Here is a 13,704-nt window from a genome sequence, read left to right on the forward strand (position 1 = left end):
GCCGCTCCCAGCACTGACACCCCCACGCTGCACCGCTAGGATAAGGTAATGGGGATTACTCACTTTCCTGTGAGATGCCCCCTCGTCATCAGGATCACTCCCCCTCCCCACCCACCATATACACCGGCGTACAAGTCGATTCCCGGCGTATAAGACGACCCCCGACTTTTAAGAAGATTTTTGGGGGTTAAAAAGTCGTCTTATACGCCGGAAAATACGGTATTTGTGCCATCTTGTGAACACAGCCTTATATGATTTATTTTTATAAATGTCAACAAGGTAGATACCACTGACTTGCTGTAAGGTGCAAGATGAAAATCTCATATCAGAAGCTGACAGTAAAAACATCTGAACTCTGCCACATGGTAATTATATAACCAAGACAAAAATTCTGTTATTAAACTAGGAGCTTAAAAAGTAACTATAGGGGAGTAAGGGGGAATTCACACTAATTTTAATACATTGTACATGAAAAAAAATAAAAAAACAATTCTAAATGTAGTTAAAAAAAAAACATTGGTTAAAAGCATCTGCATTCCATGTGGCGGGTGCAAGCATGGTTGTCACATTGCCAACGGCCGAACCCAAAGTTCTCCAGCATGCACATATGGTGCTACGTCTCTCTACCCCGCAGATGATCATCATCGCCTAAACAAAGTGATCTTGCAAAATATGGCGAGATCTCACTGCTTAGAGCAGAGAGGTAATGTTTAATGCTGTGGCATGAAAGATTACATGCATATCACATGTAGAGTGAAGTCAAACTATGCCCTCAGCAGCAGGGCACGTCCCGTTTTAGATTCCTTCTGTCTGCACGTTAGACGTGTGCTACAGAGGGATCACTGAGAAGCCATGCCATCCAAAAAGGCCAAATGCTTCACACTTCCATTAGACAATAGTATCTAAAAAACATTTTATTTATATAACTTAATGCTTTAAAAATCAATATCTGTCTAAAAACAAGTAAATATCTAATTACATTTTATTCTTTAATTAAAGTTGACTTGTGCGGAAAGGCACTTAAAGGGGGTTTTCCAGGCTTGGGATGAAGTCTGCAGTCACTCTGAATGAGGAGTCAGAAGTCTGCAGTCATATAATGGCAGGATTCTCCGATGCCACAAGAGCTTCTTTCAATGCAAGTGAATTAAGCGTGGCCCCACACCTGTTGTCAAAATGTACCTGGAAGAATGCATATAGTATATCTACGGTCATGTAACATTCTCCCGCAATACCAGGAGAATCCTAACAGTGTGCGGTGTGTGTGCTGTAAAAATTAATAAGTCTTAAGTCAGTAACTGCAGCGTTTCATCAAAAACCTTGACAACCCCTTTACCCTCTTAAAGGGAACCTGTCAGCAGGATTGTGCACAGGAAAATACAGACAGTTTCAGGTTGGCGCCGTTATACTGATTACAATGATACCTTGGTTAATTAAATCTGTCTTGTGGTTCTTGTGTAATCTTTATTTTCGGTTTTGAGTTAATGATATGCTCGCGCCCCAGGGCGGCCTTTTTTTTGGGGGGGCGCCTTTGGGGAGTTTGTATGTGGTGATCTGCTGTGGTGTATTCATCAGAATGACTTCTGACAGGTCACTGATCCCCCACTGACCTGCCCCCTATTTTACGTAATGAATATTATATACAGTATATTGAAAAAAAAAAAAAAAACCCTGCAGACAGGCGCCATCTTGCTACAGAAAAAAAACAAATTGCCTCCATATATATTTATATAAACACACACACACACACACACACACACACACACACACACACACACACACACACACACACACACACACACACACACACACACACCTCCAAAAAAATAAATAAAGGGAATGAAGGAACTGATTGTGAATCAATTTCTCCTGAAATTGTGCAGATGGAACCGACAAACTGGCAGAAATTATGGGCAATTAGCAGGATAACTCCTATAAAGGCGAAATTCTACAGGGGGTGACTACAGACCATTTCTTTATTCTCATCCGTTTTTGGCTCTTTTGGTCACTTTTGCATTTTGTTGTTTCTCTCACCTACTAGAGGTACTGTACAGTAGCATGAAGCGGTGTCTTCAAGCCACAGAAGTTGCTCATGTAGCGCAGCTCATCCAGGATGACACATCAATTCGAGCTGTGGCAAGAAGGGTAGCTATGTGTCAGCGTAGTGTCCGGAGGCTGGAGGCGCTACCAGGAGAAAGGCCAGTACACCAGGAGAAGTGGAGGGAGCCGCAGGAGGGCAACAACAAAGCAGCAGGACCGCTACCTCTTCCTTTGTTCAAGGAGGAATAGTGCCAAAGCCCTGCAAAATGACCTCCAGCAGGTCACTAACGTCCATGTGTCTGCTCAAACACACTACATGAGGGTGGTATGAAGACTAGTGATGAGAGAGTGTACTCGTTGCTCGGGTGACCTACGAGTATTTGTTAGTGTTCGGAGATATTGTTTTCATCACGGCAGCTGAATGATTTACAGCTATTAGCCAGGCTTACATGTGGGGGTTGCCTGGTTGCTAGGTAATCCCCACATGTAATCAAGCTGGCTAATAGCTGTAAATCATGCTGCTGAGGTGATGAAAACATAATCTCCGAGCAGTCAAATACTCGGAGACCACCCGAGCAATGAGTACACTCGCTCATCACTAATGAAGACCCAACACAAGTGGGTGTTGTGCTTACAGCCAACACCGTGCAGGGAGATGGTCATTTGCCAGAGAGCATCAAGATTGACATAATCGACAATGGTACTCTGTGATCCTTTTCTCATCCTTGAAGAGCTCACTGAAGGGTTTGGCAGCGGGATCAGTAATGGTGTTTGGAGGCATTTCTTTGGCAGGGCCACACAGCCCTCAATGTGCTAGTCAAAGGCAACATGACTGCCATTAGGTACTAGGATAAGATCCTCAGACCCATTGTGAGACCATATGCTGGTGCCCTGGGCTTTGGGTTCCTTCCCATGCATGACAATGCCAGACCTCATGTGGCTTAAGTATTTCAGCAGTTCCTGCATGATGAAGGCATTGATGCTATGGACTGGCCTGCCCGTTCCCCAGACCTGAATCCAATTGAGCACATCTGGCACATCATGTCTCATTCCATCCACTAACGCCACGTTGCACCACAGACTGTCCGAGAGTTGACCGATTCTTTAATACAGGTCTGGGATCCCTCAGGAGAACATCTGCCGCCTCATCAGGAGCATGCCTAGGCATTGTAGGGAGGTCATACAGAGTGTGGAGGCTATTCACACTACGGAGCATCATTTCCTTGTCTTGAGGCATTTCCACTGAAGTTGGATCAGCCTGTAATTTGATTTTCACTTTGATTTTGAGTATCATTCCAAATCCAGGTCTCCATGGGATATTAACTGATTTACATTGATAATTTTAGGTTTTATTGTTCTCAATGCATTACACTATAATGAATACTATTATGAAATAATTGCCACTGGAATATTTAAATTCAGTGACAACTAGGATGTAGTATTTTAGTGTTATGTTTCTTTTTTTGAGCATTGTATATGCATATGTTTACACACACATGGATACGTACATACCTCCCAAGCAGGGTGAGAGATTGGTTGATTTATTTGAAGTAAAAGGTCTTAGAATGGAGGCCCTTTAAATTACTGAAGGGGTCTGAATGCCCATCTGCAATATCATAAGAAGCTGGTAACACCCTGTTGTGTCCCCATTCTATTTGTATCCTAATGGTTCTCCATCCAAGGCAGGGATTATTTCCTTCCTAGATTCCATGCCCACATTCTCCTCTTCCAAACACTCTGATCTATGCAAATAAATATCTCAGAAGTAGATTCAATTTGTGAAACGCTTTAAATTTGAGAAAGTCCCAGGCCATGATGGGCATAAAGCGTTTTACTACAAACTGGTCTACCTGTCTCTATTTCACCCACTCTCCTTGGCATATAATGATAAACTTCAAAGTAAAGCCCCTCCTGATAAATTTGTTGCTGCCCAGACAATGGTGTTTCATACACCAAATAAAGCTCACACATCTAATAAAAAAAATATAGTCCATTTTCCAGTCTCAAAACATATTTCAAACTATTAACAGTAATTATGACCCACAGGCTCATCAACTACCTACCATTCTTAATACACAGGAATCAGGTTAGATTTATTTCCTTCTATAAGGCCCCAGATAATGTCCAAAGTGTGGTGAACCTTATTCATCACTCCAATATCCCCATGGTAGTATTTGCACTCGACATACAGAGAAGATGTTTGCTAGCCTATCCAGGAAGTTGATGGCTCTTTTGAAGTTTAAATAGGGGAAAAAAATTCCTCTCTATTCAATATTTGTAAGGAAAATTCTGACCAAATACTGAACGTGTGAACATAGGCTTAAAATTAGTTTAAAGGCACACCCAAAGTATATCACCTAACTAAATATAAACTTACCCAGTCCCTGGACTCCTGATACACGTGTAACTATCCACCTCTAATCCAGGTAATAATGACTGACCTAGCTGCTATCATTAAATGTGGCCCAATAAAAGAGCTTGCATCAAAGATAGACTTGCACTACCGTTTCAAAGTTTAGGGTCACTTAGAAATTTCCTTATTTTTGAAAGAAAAGCACAGATTTTTCCAATGAAGCTAACATTAAATGATTCAGAAATACACTCTATACATTGTTATTCTGGTAAATAACTATTCTAGCTGCAAATGTCCGGTCTGTAATGCAATATCATCATAGGTGTATATAGGCCCATTTCCAACAACCATCACTCCAGTGTTCTTATGGTACTTTGTGTTTGCTAACTGTGTAAGAAGGCTAATGGATGGTTAGAATACCCTTGAAAACTATTGTGCAAGTATGTCATCACAGCTGAAAACAGTTTGGCTAATTAGAGAACCTATAAACCTAACCTTCCTTTGAGCTAGTTGAGAATCTGGAGCATTACATTTGTTGGTTCCAATAAACTCAAAATTGGCAGAAAAAAAAAAAAAAAAGAACTTTCATGTGAAACTCGACAGTCTATTCTTGTTCTTAGAAATGAAGGCTATTCCATGCAAGATATTGCCAAGAAAGTGAAAATTTCCTACTACGGTGTGTATTACTTCCTTCAGAGGAGAGCACAAACATTATCTAACCAGAGTAGAAAGAGAAGTGGGAGGCCGCGCTGCACAACTGAGCAACAAGACAAGTACATTAGAGTCTGTAATTTGAGAAATTGACGCCTCACAGGTCCTCAACTGGCAGCTTCATTAAATAGTACACGCAAAAAACACCAGTGTCAACGTCTACAGTGAATACGCGACTCCGGGATGCTGGCCTTCAGGGCAGAGTGGCAAAGAAAAAGCCATATCTGAGACTGGCTAATAAAAGGAAAAGATTAATATGAGCAAAAGAAAAACAGACATTGGACAGAGGAAGATTGGGAAAAAAAGCGTTATGGCAAGACGAATCCAAGCTTGAGGTGTTTGGATCACACAGAAGAACATTTGTGAGATACAGAACAACTGTAAAGATGTTGGAAGAGTGCCTGACGCCATCTGTCAAGCATGGTGGAGGTAATGTGATGATCTGGGGTTGCTTTGGTGCTGGTAAAGTGGGAGATTTGTACGAGGTAAAAGGAATTTTGAATAAGGAAGGCTATCACTCCATTTTGCAATGCCATTCCATACCCTGTGGACAGTGCTTGATCGGAGCCAATATCCTACAACAGGATAATGACCCAATGCACACCTCCAAATTATGCAAGAACTATTTAGGGAAGAAGTAGGCAGCTGGTATTCTATCTGTAATGGGATGGCCAGCACAGTCACCAGATCTCAACCCCATTGGGCTGTTGTGGGAGCAGCTTGACCGTATGGTATGCAAAAAGTGCCCTTCAAACCAAACCAACTTGTGGGAGGGGCTTCTGGAAGCATGGGGTGAAATTTCTTCAGATTACCTCAGCAAATAAACTGCTAGAATGCCAAAGATCTGCAATGCTGTAATTTCTGCAAAGAGAGCATTCTTTGACAAAAGCAAAGTTTGAAGTAGAAAATTATTATTTCAAATAAAAATCTTTTTTTTCGAACCTTGTCAATGTCTGGACTAGATTTTCAATTCATTTGGCAACTCATTTGATTAATAAAAGTATGAGTTTTCATGGAAAACACAAAATTGTCTGGGTGACCCTAAACTTTGGAACTGTAGTGTATGCTCTACCACGAAAGACTGGGCGGATTATAGGTGTCCATATTTTTTCCTCTATTATAATGCAGTTCAGTTAGCTGAGCTCACAGTTATAAATGACACAATGGAGATCCACCTGTGGGTTAAACATTCAGCCCTCCCGACAATATTGAAGGGTTTGGGTGCCAGTAAAATGTGAATGTAAAGCACCGGCCGACTGAGGGTCGGGAGAGATGTCAACCGCACATCTGCTGTTGGACTGCTGACCACATTGCTCTCATGGAGACGGAAAGGCCTCTCTTGATCCATCCTCTGTATCGAGCTATCGCCCTATATCACTTCTCTCCTATGCCTCAAAACTACTGGAACACCACGTCCATCTTGAACTGTCCTCCCATCTATTTTCCTGCTCCCTCTCCGACCGCTTAGAATCAGGCTTCCAGTCACACCACTCCACTAAAACTGCCCTAACTAAGGTCACCAATGACCTATTAACCGCCAAGAGCAAGCGACACTACTCTATCCTCCTCCTTCTGGACCTGTCCTCTGCCTTTGACACAGTGGACCATTCCCTGTTGCTGCGGACCCTCTCATCCCTTGGCATCACAGACTTGGCCCTATCCTGGATCTCGTCATACCCAACTGACCGGACATTCAGCGTCTCCCACTCACACACCACCTCCTCACCTCGTAACCTATCTGTTGGAGTCCCGCAAGGCTCAGTTCTAGGGCCCCTGCTCTTCTCCATTTACACTTTTGGCCTGGGACAGCTCATAGAATCTCATGGTTTTCAGTATCATCTCTATGCTGACGATACACAGATCTACATCTCTGGACCAGATATCACCACCCTACTAACCAGAATCCCTCAATGTCTATCCGCTATTTCATCCTTCTTCCCCACTAGATTTCTAAAACTTAACATGGACAAAACAGAATTCATCGTCTTTCCCCCATCTCACGCGACCCCCACAACGAACCTATCCATTACAGTAAACGGCTGCCCACTCTCCCCAGTCCCACAACCTCGCTGTCTCGGGGTAATCCTTGACACTGATCTCTCGGGGTAATCCTTGACACTGATCTCTCCTTCAAACCGCATATCCAAGCCCTTTCCACTTCCTGCCGCTTTCATCTCAAAAATATTTCACGGATCCGTACATTCCTAAACCAAGAATCTGCAAAAACTCTAGTCCATGCCCTCATCATCTCCCGCCTCGACTACTGTAACCTCCTGCTCTTTGGCCTCCCCTCTAACACTCTCGCACCCCTCCAATCTATTCTAAACTCAGCTGCCCGACTAATCCACCTGTCCCCCCGCTATTCCCCGGTCTCTCCCCTCTGTCAGTCCCTTCACTGGCTCCCCATTACCCAGAGAATCCAGTACAATAGCCTAACCATGACATACAAAGCCATCCACAACCTGTCTCCTCCATACATCTGTGACTTAGTCTCCCGGTACTTTCCAGCACCCAACCTCCGATCCTCACAAGACCTCCTTCTCTACTCCCCTCTTGTCTCCTCTGCCCACAATCGTATACAAGATTTCTCTCGCGCATCACCCCTACTCTGGAACGCTCTACCACAACATAACAGACTCTCGCCTACCATCAAAACATTCAAAAAGAACCTGAAGACCCACCTCTTCCGACAAGCCTACAACCTGCAGTAACCACCGATCGACCAAACCACTGCATGACCAGAGCTCTATCCTCACCTATTGTATCCTCACACATCCCTTGTAGACTGAGCCCTTGCGGGCAGGGTCCTCTCTCCTCCTGTACCCAGTTGTGACTTGTATTGTTATTGTAGATTATTGTACTTGTTTTTATTATGCATACCCCTCCTCACATGTAAAGCGTCATGGAATAAATGGAGCTATAATAATTAATAATAATAATAATAATAATAATAATAATAGAGATAAGCCAATGGCCAAAGTGTCAGTTGGCAACTTTCTCAGAACACAGGAGTGCTTGGCCAAACAAGCGCTTCTGTGTATGGGACATTTAGCCAAGATGGCTGTCACATGAAGATCTAATGTGTATGGCCGGCTCAAGCATTTAAATACACGGTCCCTAAGATTAGGAGATCATTATGATCTCCTAGTCTGATAACATACCATACAATTCAATAATTCCAATAAATTAAAAATAGACTTATCTGGCTTTACAATAGATGGCAGGACCGCTCAGCAAAAAAGCCAAGTACTCTCAGATTCGGAAGAATTGCATTCTTTAAGGAGAAGCATAAACCATTGTATTTGTACAGCATTGTAGATAAAAATAAAATTACCTGTTTGATACTTTTGTTTGGCGCGCGCTCTTTCATCTCCATCAAAGTACCACACAGTTATTGCGTACCTATGTGAAAGAAAGACACGGTATAATAACAGCCTGCCATGAAGGCATTATAGTTAACTGGTATTAAGATATTCTATGGTATCAAGCCATCTATTAAACATACAAACATTGGGCCGATTGTCTCTTCTGGATATAGAAACTACGCTGCTGGCCAAGGCATCAATCGAAAAATCAAAGCTCAGCTTTGGCTTTCAGTTTCTTGCTTCTGTGTAAAAATACGGAAAGCCATAGGAAGATACAAGTTCGTACAAAAAGCTACATGGTAGTGGCAGTATTGCTGCCTCTGAATGGCCTTCTAGAAGTAAGTTTTCTTCAGTTATCACATTGCATAACATTCAGGATACATCACCTCAGTCTGTGTCGCTAATCAGAGGCAGATTCTAATGTGACAACCTGCCGACCATTCGGGGTCTGTGGAACATAGGATATAGGAGGAAGAGGAAGGAAGGGTTTACAATTTGGGCTACACTTTGCATCTGCACATTGGTGCTAGGACCACTGGGTATTAGCAGCAGTGGATGTCACCTGCGCAGCCAGCCAAACAACAATTGTGTCAGCAATTGATTCAGCATATACAATGGACTCTCATGGAAGGTACAGGTTGTGTAACAAAGCTCCCATTCTCCCTGATACAGGCCTATTTCCGGGACTGGGCAGCCAATGTATGGCAGACATGTTAGGAAAGCATAAAATCCAGGTCAATAGTTTTACAATTTTTATAAAGAACAGGTTAGTTTTACTGTATTTGCCAACGAGTATCTCAGACTTGGGTTTTTTTGTCTCTGTTTTCGACACAAGTTTTTATATTTGAAGTTACACTGCTCAGCTTCTACAGCCTCTATATGTCCAACATAGATCATACAGAAAATAAGGTGTAGATGACCACATCTTTAGAGTAAAAAAATTAAACTTTATTAAAAGTACATAAGACCTAGCCAAAAGTTGGTACACATACCACAAGAGGTCAAGTAACTACATAGTATAACACATTTGGTCTGAAGAGATAGCGGAATTGAAACAGTCACATGGAAAGTTATGCAAGACCAATATAGTGAAAATAGGTCTATATCTTATATGTATCCCCATATAAGGCATCATACTCAGAACAAACAACCAAAAGGTACAAAACAATAAATGATTACATTACCAGAACTAGAGTGTAGTACCAAGTACCCTTCTTTTCTACATGATTTATGTTAATCAGGTGTAACCAATTTTTACGGCCCTTGTTATTCTGTATCATGTTAATGATTACAATACATTATAAATTACTTTTCCCTTTATGGCTTTTTGCTCTATATCATGGACAGACTACAGAATGAGGCTGTCAGGAGACAGTGTGGACATAACTGGAATGATGCAGATCTGGAGGCGAGCGTTTTCACTTCACATAGGCCAATTTACCAGTTAAGAAGTGGGAGGTCCAGAAGTGGACAACCATTTTATTTTAAATTTGTGTCGCCAAAAGTGTGACACCTCTCCCCCGCTTCAGTTGGGTTACAGAGCATGAGAGTACCTCCGGCTAATTTACACGGATAACCAAACACCACATTATATCACAAAAGTCGCCCAAAAGATGAGAAGGGGAAGGGGGAATGGGGATGGGGGGGATATACAGGTGCTGTGATGGGTTCCAGAAAAAACGACTACTGGTAAGTAACCTTGGTGTTTTCCCCTTTACCCATGACAGCACACCTGAGAGATTTGGGGGGAAATTAAAAGCCCTAGGGAGGGACCACCGCTTGCAGCACCCTTCTATTAAAGGTTAAGCTCTGGTGGAGTGAGCCTTGATGACTTCATGAACTGGAGCGCCATTCGCAGAGTAAGATGAACTAAAGGACTCTCTGATCCATCTGGCAATGGTATTTTAGATACCCCAGAACCCTTTCTGCTATCCTGGAAGGTTATGAATAGGGATTGATCTTTTCTCCACTGACTAGTCATGGACATATATTCTAACATGGATCTCCTCACATCTAAAGTAAGGAATTTTTCCTCCCCTGGATTTTTAGGGTTATCACCCTATGTGATCTCCAGGTTCCTATGGAATTTAAGAACTGCCTTGGGGAGATATGCTGGATCTGGTCTTAGAACAATCCTGTCTTCATACATTTGTGTGTAGGGGTGACATATAGACAGGGCTGATGTTAAGGCCACTAGCAACACCGTTTTAAGCATGAGGAATTTCACAGACAACTCCTGTAAGAGCTCAAATGGTTCCCTAGTTAGCGCCTCAAACTATGTTCAGGTCCCATGTAGGAATTTTTGGAACTATAACCGGTCTAGATCTACTATAGGATTTAAAAAAATAAAAATAAAAAAAAAATAATAATGAAAAAAAAAAAATCGGGACAACTATCTGTTGGATGCTAGGTTGCAATTATACAATGCACTCAAGGCCGACACCTGTACTTTGAGAGTATTAGTTGATAACCCTAGTTGCAATCCCGACTGCAGAAATTCTAGAACAGCCCCTACCGGAGCTTCATCCCCCAAGGGCTGTCCGAAAAATTCCAGGAATTTCTTCCATGTTCTACCATAGATCCTTGATGTAAAGGCTTCCTACTTTTCAACAGTGTGGAGACTAGCCCTGGTTAGAATCCCTGCCGACTCAGTACCGCCCTCTCAAAAGTCCATGCTGCCAGATGGAAGCCCTTCACCTGAGTGGCACACTGGTCCCTGGGTAAGAAAGTCCGGGCCCTCTGACAGAATGCATGGATCGATAACGGACATCAACCTTAGAAGGGAGAACCACAGTCACCTCGGCCAAAATGGAGCTATGAAAATCACTCTTGCCCGATCCTCCAACCGCTGGAATCATCGCTATCGGGGGGGGGGGGGGGGGAAGGGGAGTAGGCCATACTGAACTTCCAAGGTATCTGAAGGGCATTTACCGCGAATGGATTCTCATGTGGGTTTAATGAGCAGAAGTTCCTCACTTTCCTGTTGTGTAAACTGGCAAACAGATCTATCTCCAGCCTGCCCCATGCCTGCACAATTTTCTGGAAAATTTTAGGATTTAGAGACCAGTCTCCCTGTCTAATTTTTTTGCAACTCAGGAAGTCTGCTTTCGCGTTTTCTATTCCCCTTATGTGAAGTGCTGTAAGAGACAGTAGGTGATGCTCTCCTAGCTGGAGCAGGATGTATTGCTGCCTGCATAAGGGTATGAGACCTAGTTTCCCCCGGTGGTTGATATAAGCCACGACCGCACAATTGTCCGACATAACCCGGGCATGGCGACCCCGAAGGAAGGGGAGGAAATGTCTAAAGGCTCTTTCTACAGCCCATAGCGCTTTTAAGTTTGAACCCTGATCTCTTTCCAGAGACCAGGTTCCCTGCACTGAGTAGGATCTCAGATGTGCCCCCATCCGGTACTGCTCACGTCCGTAGTGATAACGTCCTCCACAGGCCTCAACCATTGGATCCCTGACACCAACCAGACAGACCTGGCACTTGAAGAACCAACCCCAAGGAGGATTGTATCTCTTCCGGTCTTAGCCTTAATTTGAGGGCATTTACAATCCAATCTAGCTCCTTTAGGGCCACCATCACTTCCCTTATTTGCTCTACACAGTGATTTTCTGACCTCACAACTATAAGGAAGTCGTCCAGGTTTGGGATGATAATGATGTCACGAGAACGAAGGTAGGCCATCACCCCCAATATTACCTTGGTAAATACTCTCGGAGCCACTGACAGACCGAATGGAAGGGCTGCATACTGGTAATGTCTGACCTGTCCCTGGACATACAGAGCCACTCTCAGGAATTGATGGTCCCGATGGATTGGGATGTGGTAGTAGGCATCTTAATTCTATGACCGCCATGAAGCAATCCTGGAACAATAGCTTTCTAGTTGTGTTCACTCCATATTGAAGGAATAATTCACAATCCATCGGTTGAGATTCCTCAGGTTGACGATAGTCCTTAGAGAACTGTCTGGCTTCAAAAAGAGGGGGGTACTAAAATCCCCTTCCTATCCCTTCCACCGGTACTTTGCGCAGAACTTGCTTTTGTATCAGTCCCAAAATCTCCGCCTGCAGGGCAAGTTGTTCTCCTGGTGATATCCTGCGGGGTGTTAATATAAATATCTGGCGGGGTGGATAGACGAAGTCTATCTTCAGGCCTTCCTTGATGACACTCAAAATCCAGCGAATGGGGGAAGATGTTCACCCAGGCAGGGAGAAAGAGCCTCTCCCCTACCTCTGACCTGACGTCATGAAAGAGGGGCTTTTTTTTGAAGATGTAGCCCTAGGGTCTTCTGAACATATATCCAGACCCCTTCCTATCCTTGAAGTCCCAGCTTTCTTTCTCCCGGAGGACTACCCCTATTAAAATTTCCTCCTCCAAAAAGAAAGCCTCCTAGTTTCCACCGAGAAACGGGGTAACCCCTTTTTCTTGTCCCGTCTTCTCTAAGATGTCCTCTACGTCTGCCCAAAGAGAAACTGGACGTCACACAGGATGGAACAGAGTCTATTTTTCGAAGGCACGTCTCCCGGACACCCCTTCAGCTATAAGGCCAGTCTAGCCACGTTGGATAGGCTTGCCGACCTCACCGCTAACCTCACAGAGTCTGGTAGAAAGGCCGCTGCTCCCTGCAACAGAGTCATATCCAAGGGGAATGACTTTTTAGAGGACTTTGCTACTGCCCCATCGATCTTAGGGATTTTATCCAAACCCTCAGAGTCTCTCCTCAAAGGGGTACCGCCTTTTAGAAGATGAGGGCAGGCTACCAGACCTCCCCAGCTTCTTCCATGAGCGCCTTTATCGTAGAGTTAACAAGAATGGTGCGCTTCCTTTTTTCCCCTCCATGCCCCCCAAACATAAGGTCCTTTAGGGATTTAGGTGCCCTTTCCTCCTTTAGGCCCATTGTTGACCTGACTGCCCTAACCAGTCTATCCCTGTCCTTGGCCAGAAAGCAGGGTCAGCCGCCTACATCACTGTGAGGAGGAGGAGGGGGATTCCACATGATATTCCCCACCAGATTGCAAGGCCTCTGAATCCGTTACAAGCCCCCGAGCGCTCTTGCGTCCTTTTTTAATGCGGTCTTTAGGGAACCTTTCATCTCTGCCCTGATTATGGCCCTAAGCATCGTGGCGAAATTGGGGGGGGTCTCTTCCCATATTATTTTCTGTATGCAGTAAGAGCAGAGATCTTTCTGCCACTGAACTGCCAGCGGGGTTTTACAAAGGGCACACTCTT

General features: G+C 43.8%; 1 protein-coding gene across 1 annotated transcript in view; it reads right to left on the bottom strand.

The window, feature by feature from the left end:
* EGLN1 (egl-9 family hypoxia inducible factor 1) overlaps positions 1-13,704 on the bottom strand; it is an 80,028-nt gene that overhangs the window by 1,325 nt on the left and 64,999 nt on the right. The window contains exon 4 of the mRNA XM_077289087.1: positions 8,436-8,503. Coding sequence (XP_077145202.1) covers positions 8,436-8,503 — 68 coding nt within the window. The remainder of the gene's footprint in view (positions 1-8,435; positions 8,504-13,704) is intronic.

The sequence above is a fragment of the Ranitomeya variabilis genome, chromosome 2 (genome assembly GCF_051348905.1).
Source record: "Ranitomeya variabilis isolate aRanVar5 chromosome 2, aRanVar5.hap1, whole genome shotgun sequence".
NCBI lineage: Eukaryota > Metazoa > Chordata > Amphibia > Anura > Dendrobatidae > Ranitomeya > Ranitomeya variabilis.